Source organism: Sebastes umbrosus, chromosome 13 (genome assembly GCF_015220745.1).
Source record: "Sebastes umbrosus isolate fSebUmb1 chromosome 13, fSebUmb1.pri, whole genome shotgun sequence".
Lineage (NCBI taxonomy): Eukaryota > Metazoa > Chordata > Actinopteri > Perciformes > Sebastidae > Sebastes > Sebastes umbrosus.
In genome coordinates, this window is record NC_051281.1 from 10,581,539 (window position 1) to 10,596,781 (window position 15,243).

Here is a 15,243-nt window from a genome sequence, read left to right on the forward strand (position 1 = left end):
TATAAGAAGTAGACATAGTCACCATGACATCACCCATTGGTTTATGGACTGCCGTTTTGAAGCCTTGAGTTTGGTATTTTGGCCGTCGCCATCTCTGAGTATTTTTTTGCAACCAGAAGTGACACGAGGCAGGGGAGCTAAGTACAACCAAACGCTGAATAAGACATTTTTAGGCGACCAAAATGTTATCACTAACTTTCATGAACTGAAAACACACTGTGAAAGGGTTAAAATGATCTGGGACAACTCCCAGACCGGACAAACCGTGGTAGCGACCTGTCAATCACAAGGTAGCCACGCCCCTAAATCATACCCTGCTTTATGGTCTATTTGACTCTAGATGGGACCATAATTTACTAAATGAACCTCATGCTGTATAGAAGAAGACTTGAAACTAGTGACTGAGACCATAAATTCATGTTTACAATGTTTACTGAGGGAATAAATCAAGTGAGAAGTAGGCTCATTTTCTCATAGACTTCTATACAATCTGACTTCTTTTTGCAACCAGAGGAGTCGCCCCCTGCTGGCTGTTAGAAATAATACAAGTTTAAGCCACTTACGCATCGGCTTCACTTTTCAGACCCGGAGGTTGCCCACTGGGAGACCGTGCCTTTTATATACATCAGCTCTGCCCTTAGGAAGAGACGCATCCTTCAGAACTCTGTGTGTGTTGATGCTGAATGAAGTGGGGTTAAACTCTTCTGACAATCTCCAGATCCACTACCAGCATACACACACACACACACACACACACACACACACACACACACTCTCTCTCTCTTTCTCTCTCTCCAGACACTCCCAATTAAGCCTGAAGGGTCATGCTTGTTAAACTAAAACCATCCTTTTCTGAAATGTCACAGTGTCTCCCTGCAGTGTGGCCCGTCTGTAAACAGCTCTGTTGCTGATGCCAGCCCGAGCCCCCTGGTGTGTCTCCTTGTGTGCGTTTGTTAGAGCAAAATGTTGCCTCTCGCATCAACACTCCGTCGTGAATGCTTGAGAGAATCTGGGGCTTTTGTGTGTGTGTGTTGTTTGTTGTTGACCAAGATGCCAGGTGGTTTAGCATGTGGTACGGGCTGTTGTGTCTTTGCCCCGGTGTTTGTGTGCGTTTCATGCGATTCATTATGTGTGTCTTCGCCGGTGCAGCCTCCCCCTCTCTTGTGTGTGACATCTCATTTAGTGAGCTGACAGGTTGAAGGATATGTGCTGTAATTGTTGTCTGACTGTCTTCATGCTGTAATTGAAAATGTCTTAACTCTCTTCAGGATGTGTATACCAGCATGCCAATTAAGATTAATACAGCCGCTCCTGGTAGCCGCCCAATTACCTATGTGTAGCCCACCTTAGGCGCCCGATGTGCATCCAATGCCATGCTGGACATGTCTTAAATGTTGCCTCAAAATTGAAGGCTTACATAAACTGTCGGAACAATTTATGATTTAAATATTTTGAGATAAATTGTGATCTCAAATTAATAGGGGTGGGAATTCCCAGAAGCCTCATGATACGATATTATCACGATACTTTAAAGTCACAATGCAATTTTATTGCGATTTTAAACATTTTAAGATATAGTATTGTGATAATATATGTTGCGATTTATAACTTTCTTTCAACTACAAATTATGCAGTTTGTCAACATCTGTTTTGTCTAATAAGATAAAGTTTTCACTCTGTTCATCTCAGAGTTTTCATTCACATATCTTGAGGTCAGAGATCAAGGGACCCCTTTGAAAATGGCCATGCCAGTTATTCCTTGGCAAAATTTTCCGTAACTTTGGAGCGTTATTTAATGTTCTTCCCGGCAAGCTGAAATGGTTATTGATTCCTTAGGTTTTCTAGTTTCGTATGATATCTTTATCTTCATTCTAGCTTTAAGACTGAGCCCACAACGACCTCTGAAAGACATAATAGCAGCCAGATTGTTAAATAAACGTTGATACTTGACGTCAGTATATCAATACAATATTGCCATGCAAAATATTGCGACACTACGCTGTATAAATTTTTCACCCCACCCCAACAAATGAATGAGATAATTCATCTGTGATCTCAAGATAACAGGCCAAAAAAGTTTCCGCTACCATACGGAGAGCAAGCTTACAGAGCAATCCAGTCCTGCTTTATTCTTTTTTTTTTGTTTTGGTGAAACACTGCATTGTGTTTTGTTTTTAAAATTGAATGGACTTTAAAATAGCACAAGTCAAGTAACAAAATGTCACAGCATGTTGTGTTATTTTCATTCCTCGGGGGTATTCATCATTCTTTAATATGAGAGGTGCACAGTAATTCTCAATGTGTGTGGCATGGCATTAGTTTAAAATGTAAATAGATTGCTCTTACGTCGCTCCAGCCTAACACAGGGGAAAACCACTTTGGTTCAGCATATAACAAATAGCGCCCAGCTACAAACACGCTGGTGCACATGCACATATAAATAAACACACTGTGATTACATTATTCATAGCACTGCAGAGAGCTCTTACACGGAGCCCGGCGAACACGCGAGAGCTGCTGTAAAACACTGAGTGGTAACAGCATCAGCTAGATTGTCTTACAGTGAGAGGGATGGAGAGAGAGAGAGACTGAATGCATGTCTGTGTGTGTGTCAATCATTTAGGTGGAGCAAGGTGTCTTCTTGCATTAACAACAAGGATTGCTCTTATTGATGTTTTGGTCTGTTTGTGTATGTGTCTGTGTGCAGGCCTATATTTAGACATATAGGCATACAAGCCGGTAGAGTGCTGGAGGGGTGCCAAGCAGGTGGCGGAGGTATATATTATGCTATATACTTTTATTAAATAACAGTATGTCATCAAATGATGTGTGGCATGCACACACACCCATTAACTATGTCCTTGGAAGAAAAAAAGTATTAACAATAGGATATGTTATTCAGCACCACACAATGTCCACTTACATGCATGTAAAAACAAACTGCCATAATGCAGAATATATATAACAAAATAGTCGTAGTGCAGTCCAAAGAACAATGCTCACCTACACCTGTAACAAAAGGCATGGAGACAAAAAGACTTAATGGAGATAAATTGTGTTGCTTTACAAAGAAGCACCTCTTTCTCTGCCTTCCTCAGCTTTTTCTTTCTCTTCCTCTGTTGCCTCTCTTTAGAGAAGGGATGTGCATCAAGAAACTTTGTTTATAAAGCTTTATGTTACTTGTGAAAGCTGCATTACAATGAAGGGCTCAAGAATATCTAACACAACCTAATGAAATCAGTATAAAGAAATTACAGAATATTCGCCTACACATTACATGAGCTCAAGGCTAGCGGTTTAACAGTACATCACATAATATTTATAGCCTGCATGTGATGGACTTTGAGCTAATGAAATGATTAATTAGAACCAATTAGGAATGAAATATAACCTTGTAATTTATTTCCAGACAAGTTTGATGGTGTTACGCTCATTCTGAAAGAAATTAATGCCAACACTGACATCACCATTGAAGAGGAGCACGGCAAGTGTCAACAGCAAGGAGAACCATTATTTGTAATATAAATAATTCTTCTTATTTATTTGTCTCAGATTTAGGACAAAGAAAACAAGCAACTATAGGCCACTATTATCTGCAATCTAAATGCTCCTATGTGTCCATCTCAGCCAAAATAATGATTTACTCCTATTTAACTCCTATTAAAAGGTCCCTTAGCACCACTATCCAGTAAGCAATGTGACCATCAAGGGTTCAGATGTGGAACATGAGTGTTATCTATAAAGTCCACATGTGCATGTGAGAAAGAAAGAGAGAGAGAGACCAAGAGAGAGAGAGAATATGAAGAAAGTAGCATTTTGAATGGACTTTAGGAAAACCTGACACAGCAACAAGTACAGTAAGAAAGTGAAATACACTGTCTAATGTGTTAAGTGAAAGTTGCCCTCAAGGAATTCAGGAAGTTGACCTGCATTTTGAAAGGGGGAACCAGGGTCTACATTTTGTTCCTCTGCCATAGTTCCTGGCCCTTCAAAAGTCTCTGACCCGGTTATATAACTTTGTGATGGCCCAGGAGTTATTGTGGTGGAGTTGGCTGTGCTGTCTGAACATCGCTCACTGGACATTGATTCGATGCGGTTACATACTAAGAAATAAATAAATCACTCAGTAGACTGAGACATTCTGGAGAATTCAGTCCACCTGTCCACCTCTGCATGTCTCCTTTTCATTCATTCATTACATCCATTCAAACAGAAGAGTCCCTCCACAGTGAATACAAAGAACAACTTGATGACTTTGTGTTGTTGGTTATGTCTGGAACTATTTGGTCAAAAAGGTGCATTAGTATGTACCCATACTTTATATTTTACTCTGCCCCTGCAACAAAACAATTATTTATTGATTTACTTATTTCTTTATTTTATTAAAAAAGTGTCCCTCCATCTAATCTTCTAACTGCAAAGCTACATTATGAATGATTAATTAGGGCAGATCAAACCAATCCATTAAAGAACCAATGTGTTACTGACAGCTGTAGATTAGAGGAATAGTACCGAACCTTTAGCAAAACTGTGTATTGCGTCAATTGGCATGCTCATGCGTGTGAATCCACGTGCACTGAGCAAACAAGATTGTGGCCCGTTCATAAAAACACATCCATAGTGCTACTAGTGGTCAAAAACTCCACTTCTGTACCACAAAACCAGCTGCTGTCTCATTTGAGCCATGTGATCAAAACATGACTCAAATTTTTCGGTCTCATAACCAAACTGGTAATTGTACATTTAAGTCTTTATGAAATTGGAAATCCTCTAAAAAGCCCAAACAAGAAAATGTGTGCTAAAACGAGGTCTAGATGAGGAGCATGCCAGATGATACGTGGGGTTATTGTTAGCTGATAGAGTTGATTAACTTCAGCCTCACTGCAGCACACTGACACTCCAGACTTCATCCAGGAAATGAATAGGGGATTAGAGTACTATTGTGACCAAAAGCACTGGGTTTGAATTAGAGAAAAAGATTATTTGGCTTTAGCTAGGTGGAGAGCATGTCCTTTTTCCTACCTCAGTGGAGCTAAATCCTTTTATTTAGACTTCACACAGCTCGTCTGTTCTCTTGGATAAATGAAGGTTCGCAAGTCAGAACTGGAGTGTTTGACACATATCTGGGTTGGTGTTTGGGGTCATGTAATAAAAAGAATTCAAATACTAAACTGATCTGCAGCTCTGTTAGTGAGACCGGAACAAAGTAATGTGAGAAGGAGAACTTTGGCCCACACATCTGCTCAGACCACAGACAATATAACAGGAATCTGTTGCAATTACAGAGTGAAATACGTTAACTCGAAAGATTATTCAACATTTAGCCTCTCTCCTCTCAAACACAGTCAGTCAGGATTGGAAACAGCAAATCATTTCTTCTATTTAAAGGTGCAATTAACATTAATAACATTCAGCCAGTAGATGTCACACTCTCCTTCCTCCGATCCATTGCATTCACTACCTGCATGTTATGGTCAAGTGGAGTGAGACAGATGTCATTGATCGGTCATGTCAAGTGATGAATCTTTCGTGGTAGAGTATGAAGTCATTTTGTAACATGTTTAGCTACAGATTCAGGTTACTTTGTGCGGTGGCGTTTCAAGATTCATGTAACGTAATCCATGGTAATCTCAGGATATGGCTATCTAGTTTTAGGTAACATTTAGCTTGTCATAAAAGCAGTAGTGTAATGCAGCGAAAACGCAGGTATACGGCATACTTATTTTTCAGTTGGCCACCCACTTCTAAATTGCCTCTGATGCGCATCTTTTTACACATTGTTTGAGGGAACTATAACATTAGGTAACTGGATGCAACTGGCTCTAATGCTAAAATGCTAATGTAGCTCCTCAGGGATTGAAGCCGTTATTTTTTTTCATTTTGTCAACATTTTTAAAGTAATTAATTCACAATCCTATTTTTTATTTTTTTTTTTTTTTTTAGGAAAAGTGATACTTTTATTCGGCACCGTTCTAAAAGCTCTGTGGATGTTTATATATATATGTATTATTCTTCTACATAACAATTAGGGCTGTCCTGAATACCATTTTTTGGGCTTCGAAGCTTTGGTGAGGAATATTCAAAGGTATTCGGAGCTTTGTGGTGCGGCGCGGTGCAACTTGCTGACATGTTCTTCTGTCTGTCTGTCTCCATTTCCCTCGTTTCAGTGCCCGTGACAGCGCCGCTGCCGCACTACTGTACACAAACGCATCTCTGCACACAAAAAACAGCGATATCCGTCTGTTGAGTATGAATATTAAATTATATTGTGGGATTATTCCTTATTTCATGGGCTATTTGGGGATTTATACATTATTACTGCATATTTATATATTAAATGAACAAACAAATGAAGCATTCAACTGCTAATTTGGAGGTTGATTACCATGGCAACGGTCAAACAGACTTTCAACAGTTACAGTTTAGGCTGTAACCTGTGCTCTTGTTAAGAGCGATTTACAGTGAGTGCATGAACTGCATAAACATTAAATCTCATAACACATAAGCAACCAGAGATGAGGAGCACACAGGTCAATGCTATGCTTTTAAAAAGACTCAAACGATATTGTTTTACTGAAATCACGAATCATTCAAACCTGTCATTTCTTTCCAGCCTATAGTCAAGCAGCCGTAGCATTTAAAGCACCGGTCGCTTGTAAACTGGGAATTGAAGCATTAGCTTAGCCAGCCACCTCAGTCTTTCTCCTTCAATGCCCAAGGCGCTCCAGTGGTACCTTGTGCGGAGGCTTTTAATAACGACGCTTGTTTGAATCCTGGAACAATGAGCAAGGGCTGCATTTCAGGGCTGACATTGCAGTAAAATGCCATCACATTGCCCGAAGGGCTAAACTTAACCCAACTGTGAAATCTGCTTCTTAGAGAGTGAGGGGTGAAGGAGAGAGAGGAGGGAAGGCACATTATTGTAGTCTATAGGGCCTATAGGGATGCAGATAGGTGACCTTGTTGTGGATGCTTATTGTTGTAAATGGCAAAGAGCAGAAATTAGTTATTCAACAAAACTATGATGGATATGATGTGAAGCAAACGCCAAGACAGATTTAAGGTAAATAGATAAACATGGCGTCAGTTCTTGCCTTTCAAACTGTTACACTGAGTACACTGTACATGTACATTTTGGGATGGACCACATCAAACCATCACCTCTTTAAAGAACAAAACCTGCAAATACATTTCAACCACCAAGCAAACTCACTTTGCAATCCATTTTCCCCTCCAAGTTCTCAAGAGCGAGTTTATTCATCATTACTAAGCTTGTTCTGGCAACACAAAAATGATCTATTAAAGTAGGGAAAAATAACAAAAGGGACGGGCGGCGAATGAAGCAGCCAGTTTGGTACAGTCCGGCTCTAATCACAGCTGTGGTTTAACCCCTGGCCCGTTGATTGCGATGCAGCTGCGAGTGCAGCTGGGAAGCTGCGCCGGCCCGTGTCACAAGATGAATCGTAATCAACTGTACAAGGACATCTGGTTCTGGATGGCAGAAGAAGAGCGGTGAATAGTCTTGAAATCATTTTTCCAAAGAGCACTAAGCAAGGCTGTAGTTTGTGGTGTGGTGTTGGATAGATGTGGAGGGGAACGAAATTGCACTGTGTCATCCAATTTGTGTCAATACTTCCAGCTATTGTGCATCCCGTTCATTGTGGTAAAAGCAAAGCGAGGGTACATTGTGTTTATTTAAATCTAACAAATGTCAGCTCGATACTGATGAAAGATTGGGTTTGTGTCCAACTGGCACTTTTCTCTGAGTGCCAGCGTCTTTCTTCATTTTAAACTGTTTGCAGTGAATTTAGCACTTGCAGGTGTTAAAATCACTGTTAATCACGTAAGACCATATGATATATTGCTACTTGTCAGGGATGAATGCTCAGACTTCAGCGTTTAGTCAGTGAATGGAGCAGTTAGTTTCTCTGTAAGTACATTGGGAAGCTTGTAGATTGCAGATTTATCTACTATACATTACAGACATGTGCACCAGTTGACCTGACATCAGGCCGCTATGTGGCTTGAAAGGAAGTTGCGTTGGACCTTCATGAAGGTATGTTTTTTTTGTACTATAGCATTCCCAGTGAGCGGTGCTACCAGCGATAACCCAAAGCTCATATCAGAGAGTTGAGGATCAAACTGCTACCAAGCCAGCCGGGGTAATCTGTCACACCGAGGTAGCCCCTGGGACAGCGGGAGGTAGACCACTGATATACACAACATTTCTTGACACACACACTCCATTTTCTCTGTATATATAAATCACACGGACACACACACACACACAGATTACAAATCCACTGAAAGAGTTCTGATTCCTGGATCTTCAACTTCGACACAAGACACAGCACTATGATTCACTTTATGACAAGTCCCTAATGCACTGCTCCTTGTACATCACACAAACAAGATCTTCATGTTTGCCTCTCAAGTAATACACAACAGTTGGAATAAAATTCACCATGACAAACACACAGAACAATACTTTTTGTCATTTGAACCGTTTGGGTGAATTTTAAACCCAAAGGCAACTATTCAAGCATTCACTTTTCTTGATAACACTGTTTAGGATTTGTGTTATCATAGCAAGCCCCTCCACTAATCTAGCATGTACTATAACCAGAGATACTGCGGAGTGCATTTGAGCCATGCAAAAATGATCTCTTTGGAATCCCTGTAGTATTCAAAAGTGTCTAGCAAAATTAATCTCATAGAATAAAACATGTTTGATAGAAAAACAGAAAGTGGTAATAACGCACACAGTAACCAAGTTCAAGATATTTTAAATATAAAATATATATTTACATGCATGCATTGGGCGATTGGACGAATATATCGGCTATCGGCCGAGTACATTGCCGGTTGTGTTTTTTAGGGGATTTATTTTTGTAATTTTATTTTGCAATGGTCTGCCTCCGAAGAACGAGTGATGAGCAGCTGCTCAGCAGGCAGCTTGCACAGCACTAAAACAAAGTGCACACGCAGTGAACTCTCGAACACATCTTCCGGCTGAAACAGGTGCAGGAATGAGTCCTTAAAGACAGAATTTAATTAGTTGTTTAGTACTTCCGGTTCCGGTTCCATTTTTTTTAAAATGGGTTTTTAGTTAAATGCCTGAAATAAGGTCTGCGGTTAAGACAAGCTTAAGGAATTTTAACGTTTTGTTCTACGATATGAAATACGTCAATAAATAACCCACGTGTGAATTTTGAAGCCTTTATGTAGGTTAAAAAAGGCGGTTGCTAACAAGTGGCTAAATGAGACTACAAAACGTCATCCCGTTGACTCGTCTGCCTTTACAGACACATTGTGTATACTCACGTTCATGCGACTGTGGTGTAGTTTGTTTATAGCCTAACGTTAGCTTTTTACTTCTGTCAATTGCATTCGCACTTCAAAAATCATGAAAGTGGTGTTCATTTGTGGAGATTATTTTACGGAACAAAACATGTAAGTATCATAGTTTGCCACAGAGATTTCGGCAATAATTTAAATCCCAATGCTAAAATCCCATTGGCTTTTTGTCGAGGGAACCAGGGTGATGCTAAGTTCCGGGTTGGCCTACAAAAAATACGTCATCCCTGCAGCACTCTACTACGGTGAAGAAGTTTGCCTTCAGAGCTTTCTGTCAGAAATCTCCTTAGGTTTAGGCAACAAACTTACTTGGATAGGAAAAGAGCATGGTTTGGTTAATATAAACCCTTTATGGCAGAACATCTCCTGTCTGCGAATATATCGGCAATCTCTGGCTGTTGGGCTGACAGTGGCTGGCACACATACTAATAAAGCCTTACACAGAATTGGGGAAGCTCCATGCCGTCACACTAACAACCCTAAACACTCTAATCCCCTCACATTAGATCTCATCTTATTCTCCATAGAGTTAGCAGCAAACAATAACAGGGTAGCAGAGGAAAATGAAGGAGGGTGATGAGGATAAGGAGAGAATGGAGAGGGGAGGTGAAAGATAAACTTGCTTTTGTAAATCGTTTATGTGTGAGAGCACAGCAATAGAAAGATGGACTGACTTATAAGGCATCATTTGTAGTTGTTGCATGCGTTGTAATAACACATGAAGTAAATGGAAATGAAGCCCTGCAGACATTATATCATCTATCTACATTGCTTATCTATCTGACTGGCTAATGCCTCAATACGAGCAGTATGTTAAGTAGATCAAATGAAAGAATTGGCCAAGTTACTATAGCACACTGTATGTCGCACCATGTTGATAAGAGATTATATGAATAAATGGGGACAGACAGAAAACTGTGAATAAGATACAGAAAGTGTGAAAGTGAGGGAAGCATTTCAGTAAAAAATAAAAAGAGTGCTGCATTCATGTTTAATGGACTGGACAGGAGATATCAGCTTCCTCCTTGACAGTGCAATTCACCTCAGTTTTCAGACAGCAAATAGTGCAAAAAATACTGTAACCCTCAGTTTCAAGTTGCAAACTCTAAAAGAATACCCTTCATGTTAGTTTCCAGGTGGTGAACCCTCAAAGAATATAACATGTATCCTTGAGTTTAGGTACAAAATCCTGACTACATGAACTTGTGTTTCAAGTGGGAAAAAGCTTATCAGACAAAACCCATGCTAGCTACACCCATTAGCTGGAGCATATGACTGACAAGGTCCACACTCTAAACCAGAGACTGTTTCACTAACAATAGCTTCACAGTATTGCAAGACTTGCTGGAGTCTCAACATATGCTACATTGATGAATGAAAAGCAAAATGAAAAACTCACCAGCACATGAGCCATCGATCTCCTCATACGCAACGCTGCAGATGCATCTTCCCAAGGGGACCAACCAGTCTCCATCAGCTCCACAGAACAGTTTGGGTGTGTCTTTTTCTTCAGCGTGGTCAATACAAGCCCCCCTCACCTCCACCAATGAGGAAGAGTCCACACGAGGCACTGTGTCTGGAAATGAGGCCAGGTTCCTCAGCGTGAACGGACATTTCTTATAGTAAATCCTCACTGAAACCAAAGCGATGCAGGCACCGATGTCCTGGAACGCCAGATAGAAGCCCTTCCTGGTCATGGGACCCACCTCGCGCACCTCCGTGTTGAGCTTGAGGATGCGATCTCCGAGATCCATCTGAGTGAAGCTCTCGTCGGCAGCGATGGTGTCGATCTTGGTGTACTGCTGGGGCTTGAATTTGACACCGTGAGCCTCATCGGTCTCATGGTAGAAGAGGTTGAAGGTCTCCTTGCAGGTGCCAGACACCCAGGGGATGGAGTTGCAGTCACGCAGGGTGAAGCGAAGCTCCACGTAGATCTTCTGGGCGGCCTGCCGAGAGATCCAGTTGGAGCGAAGCCAGTTGTTCTGGTTGGGCTCCATCACGTTGCAAACCTGGAACGTGTGGATGGGCCGGTTGTGCTCGTCCATCTCCGTGATGGCGTCCCACTAAACAGGAAATAAGAATGGGGTGGGGGATAGAAGAGGGAAAAGCAAAGAATTAATTAATCAATAGTAATTAAATGATAAGACCAAAAGTCTTCAGTCCCTCTGGTGGCCCCATCAGCAACTCTGTTCAATACAAAAGGTGACGGACAGAATCAAGAACACTTTGTTGTTTTTACTAGTTAGGCTTAAAATGTTAATTTTGTCCTTATTGTGGCACTGAAGGATACGCCGTGGGGTCATTGAAATCCACAAGTTTCATATCTTTTAGAGCATGAATGTGATCAGCAAATTTAATTGCAATCTGCCCGTTTCTACCTAATATGAGACACCTTGTGTAAAGATGGTGGGCTACAAACTGCATGAGAAGAAAGCTCAAGTGAGTTGAGAATGTCCTCCCAAGAGCAACACCTGTGTTAGTTGTTTCAGCAAGTGGCCTTAAATGACATATTTATGTTCAAGTGACATCGCCCTCTAGTGGCCATAGCAATTATGACGGAGCAAAGGAGGAAGTCGGGTGATTTTAGCTCGACAAAGTCTGTGTAGATAGGACATCAGGGTGGACGGATGGGTCAACAAAACATCGGACTTTAACACAGGAGACTGCTGTTCGTTTCCAGTTTCCAACCATCAATCAGCATCTTTGTTTGTTTGTTTGTTACTGTAACCATAATGACAAAGCTCCCCCATCCTTACCGCACTAATTTCAACCAACCAAACCACGTTGTTTTCCTAACCTGATCGACATATTTCTCAACCCAAACCATGCTCTTCCCCTAAAAGTTGCGGGTATATCACTTTTCCTCATGTCACATCTGTAACTGTGATGGTGCTTCCCCTCCCTTATACAAAGTTTAAATAAATAATTAATCATAAAAAAAGGATTCTTCTTCTCGGGACCATTACATCAAATGTCTTTACATTTAGGTACCCATTATTGTTGAAATACAGTGGCATGTTGGTCAAGTGGAACTCAAAAGAGCATGAATATTTGATTTGTCAAGACATTTGGAAATGGACCAAAATTATGGACGGACAGAATATTATCCTCAACACTGGCAGGGCAAAAAAAACCCCAAAAAAACGAACAAACAAACTTTTCCTCTTATTCCTTCAGGTATTTCAGGGAAGCTTTTCTCTTAGAATGCTGTCTGACTCCAGCTGCCTAGTCATCAGCTCTGCAACTCCCAGGTCACATGATCAGGGCGCATGGCAGCTTTGCAGGGTCATGAGGTTACCTGTCCCCATGTTGATGGGAGAGAAGTTAATGGGGGTTTTTAGCCTCCTGGTCCCGCTCGGCTCTCTGGTTTTATTAGAGTGGGGACTGGCTACACGGGCGACCCCAAAACCAACCAACACCGACCTCCAAGAATCAAATTACTTGCCTGGGAAAAAGGGCTCTCAAATCACTTCGCTTACAATGCAGCACTGGACCTTCCATAAGCTGCATCGTTTGCCTTTGTGTGTGTGTGTGTTTTATATTCAGACTGATAATAAAAAAGATTTTGCTTCTACTTTTACTAATACTACTATTACTTTACCCATAGCTGCACACCCAGTACTGTCTCCTGGTATGAGCCAAACACTATAATCAACACATTTTCTCAGAGACAAGTAAGAGATGCATGTGGGAGTTTAGGTGAGGAAGGCCAACCATGAAGCTATTAATTACCAACCAACACATTCACGTAACTATCATTTTGTATTTAAAAGTGAACCGACAACAAACACACACACGCACACACACTTAATGTTCCCATTCTCCGGTCTGAGAGAAGAGATCCCCATTCTAATTAATGGCTGGAAAACAACTCCTTTATAGGCAAACACAGTCCAGAGAGTTGCGATAGAGCTGCTGGTTAATTTACCAATACTATTTGCCTGATAAGCTCGTGCATTTAATAAGCTGTTTTGCACTTAGCTAAATATTACCTCTTGATGAGAGTAGTAATCAAAGCTTGATGTTTGCTTTCACATACTCATTATCCTTTTTAATAACATGTTCTAATTCAATCATCCAAAGACGACAGGCTTTAATCTGCTCTTCCCTCAAGGTGTAATTGAAGCATTACAGTCAAACAAATTGATTTTGATTAGATGTGATATTGCCCATCACACGTGAGGGGCTATGCACGGTGAATTTTGTTGGGCATACACAAATCCTGGTAGAAATGTGTAACATGTTGAGAGCTACAAAAAAGCCTTTTGGATGTTTACTGTAAACCCAACAGGAAGTCCGTTATTTTTAATTTCATGTGTCATTTTAGTCGATTTCCAGGCTCTGTACTTTAACGAACTCCTCCTAGAGATTTATCCCAAACAACTCCATATTTGGTCAGTACAATCTGAAGACCTTTGTGATGAAAAGTTATTAAAAGCTTGAGTTTTTATGGAACTATGTTGCCATGGCGTGGTGACGAAAAAGCGGTTTTCGCCAAAAAAAGGAAGTTGCTGTAACTTTGGCCAAAAATCACACAGCTATGTTAACTTCCCAGGAAATAAGGAACAGTAACAAAGACTACTCAACCATTGTGTCCAACTTTCCACATTAATATTATTAACAGTGGGGCATGAATATTTAATTTTAGTATAATTCAAATAAAATATTCAGAATCAATTTCTTGGGTAAGTTAATAACCCGTTTTACTCATTTACATATCTACCTACATAATTTCCTTGATCTATTGTACGTATGTTAGTTTATATTCTGACTTAAAGGAATAGTTCAACATTGTATGATATTAGAGTTAGATGAGAGGATTAAAAGGGCACCCACCTCATACATTATTGTAATACCCTACATTAAAACATTAAAATGCCTAACCCATCACCCAGTTTGAAGACTTATAATAGAACACACATGGGTATAGACATATGCAATATGTAACAACATACATGTGGCACCATTATACGGAACATTTTATTAATTGTATTTAAAATATGTTTTTGCTATTGTGTTTTAGTGAACTGAAACTTCTACCACATTGATCTATCAATGTATCCATAGTCAACCTCCTTGCTTGTCTCACAACCATCTACATACACCATTTTAAAAATGGACCTACTTTCTTTTCCAACAATACTTTTTAATTTTTTTAGGTGGTTTCCATGGCTTTTATTACACAGATACTCAGCTTGGTCTGAAATGTGCTGATTCAATCCACCCTTCAGGCCTTTTCAAATGTGATTTGACCACTTAGTCAGCCGTTGACCTGCAGAGGTGTTTGTAGGAGGAAAGATGCATCAGCACCCTTGGGCTCCAACACTTTCTTTCAACAGTGGTAAAGCTCTCCAGTTTAGGAGTGTTGCTGAAGAAATTGAAAATATACCGGAGAATAGCTTGTCTTGGTTTAAAAAGAAAATGTTTGACATTTCCACATAAGAGACCTGGGAATTGAAAAAGGTCATCATAAAGATGTATAGAAACAAGAGCAAGCATGTCTTTGCTGAAGACACAAACAAACTGAGATTGGTGATAAAGGTTTTTTTGTAACTGTATCAATAGCTTCAAGCTCAAAGAGATAAAGAATAGGGGTGGGGGATATTTTGCGTGGCAATATTGTATCGATACATGGACCTAAAGTATCGACCTTTTATTATATAAACTATTAACCTTTTAACAATCCCGGGCAGCTATTCTGTCTTTCAGAGGTTGTAGCGGGCTCAGTCTTAAAGCTAGAGTGAAGATCATGGTATCATATGAAACTAGTAAACCTAAGAAATCAATCGGTACCAACCATGTAATGCTAACTTGGGAAGAATGCTACATAACACTCCAAAGGTACGCTACATTTTGGCGAGGAAAAACTGGCATGGCCATTTTCAA

General features: G+C 40.3%; 1 protein-coding gene across 2 annotated transcripts in view; it reads right to left on the reverse strand.

Moving 5' to 3' along the window:
- Positions 1-15,243, reverse strand: part of LOC119500253 (ephrin type-A receptor 6-like) — a 190,256-nt gene that overhangs the window by 133,285 nt on the left and 41,728 nt on the right. For both annotated transcript variants that reach the window (XM_037789902.1, XM_037789903.1), the window contains exon 3: positions 10,757-11,420. In XM_037789902.1, coding sequence (XP_037645830.1) covers positions 10,757-11,420 — 664 coding nt within the window. The remainder of the gene's footprint in view (positions 1-10,756; positions 11,421-15,243) is intronic.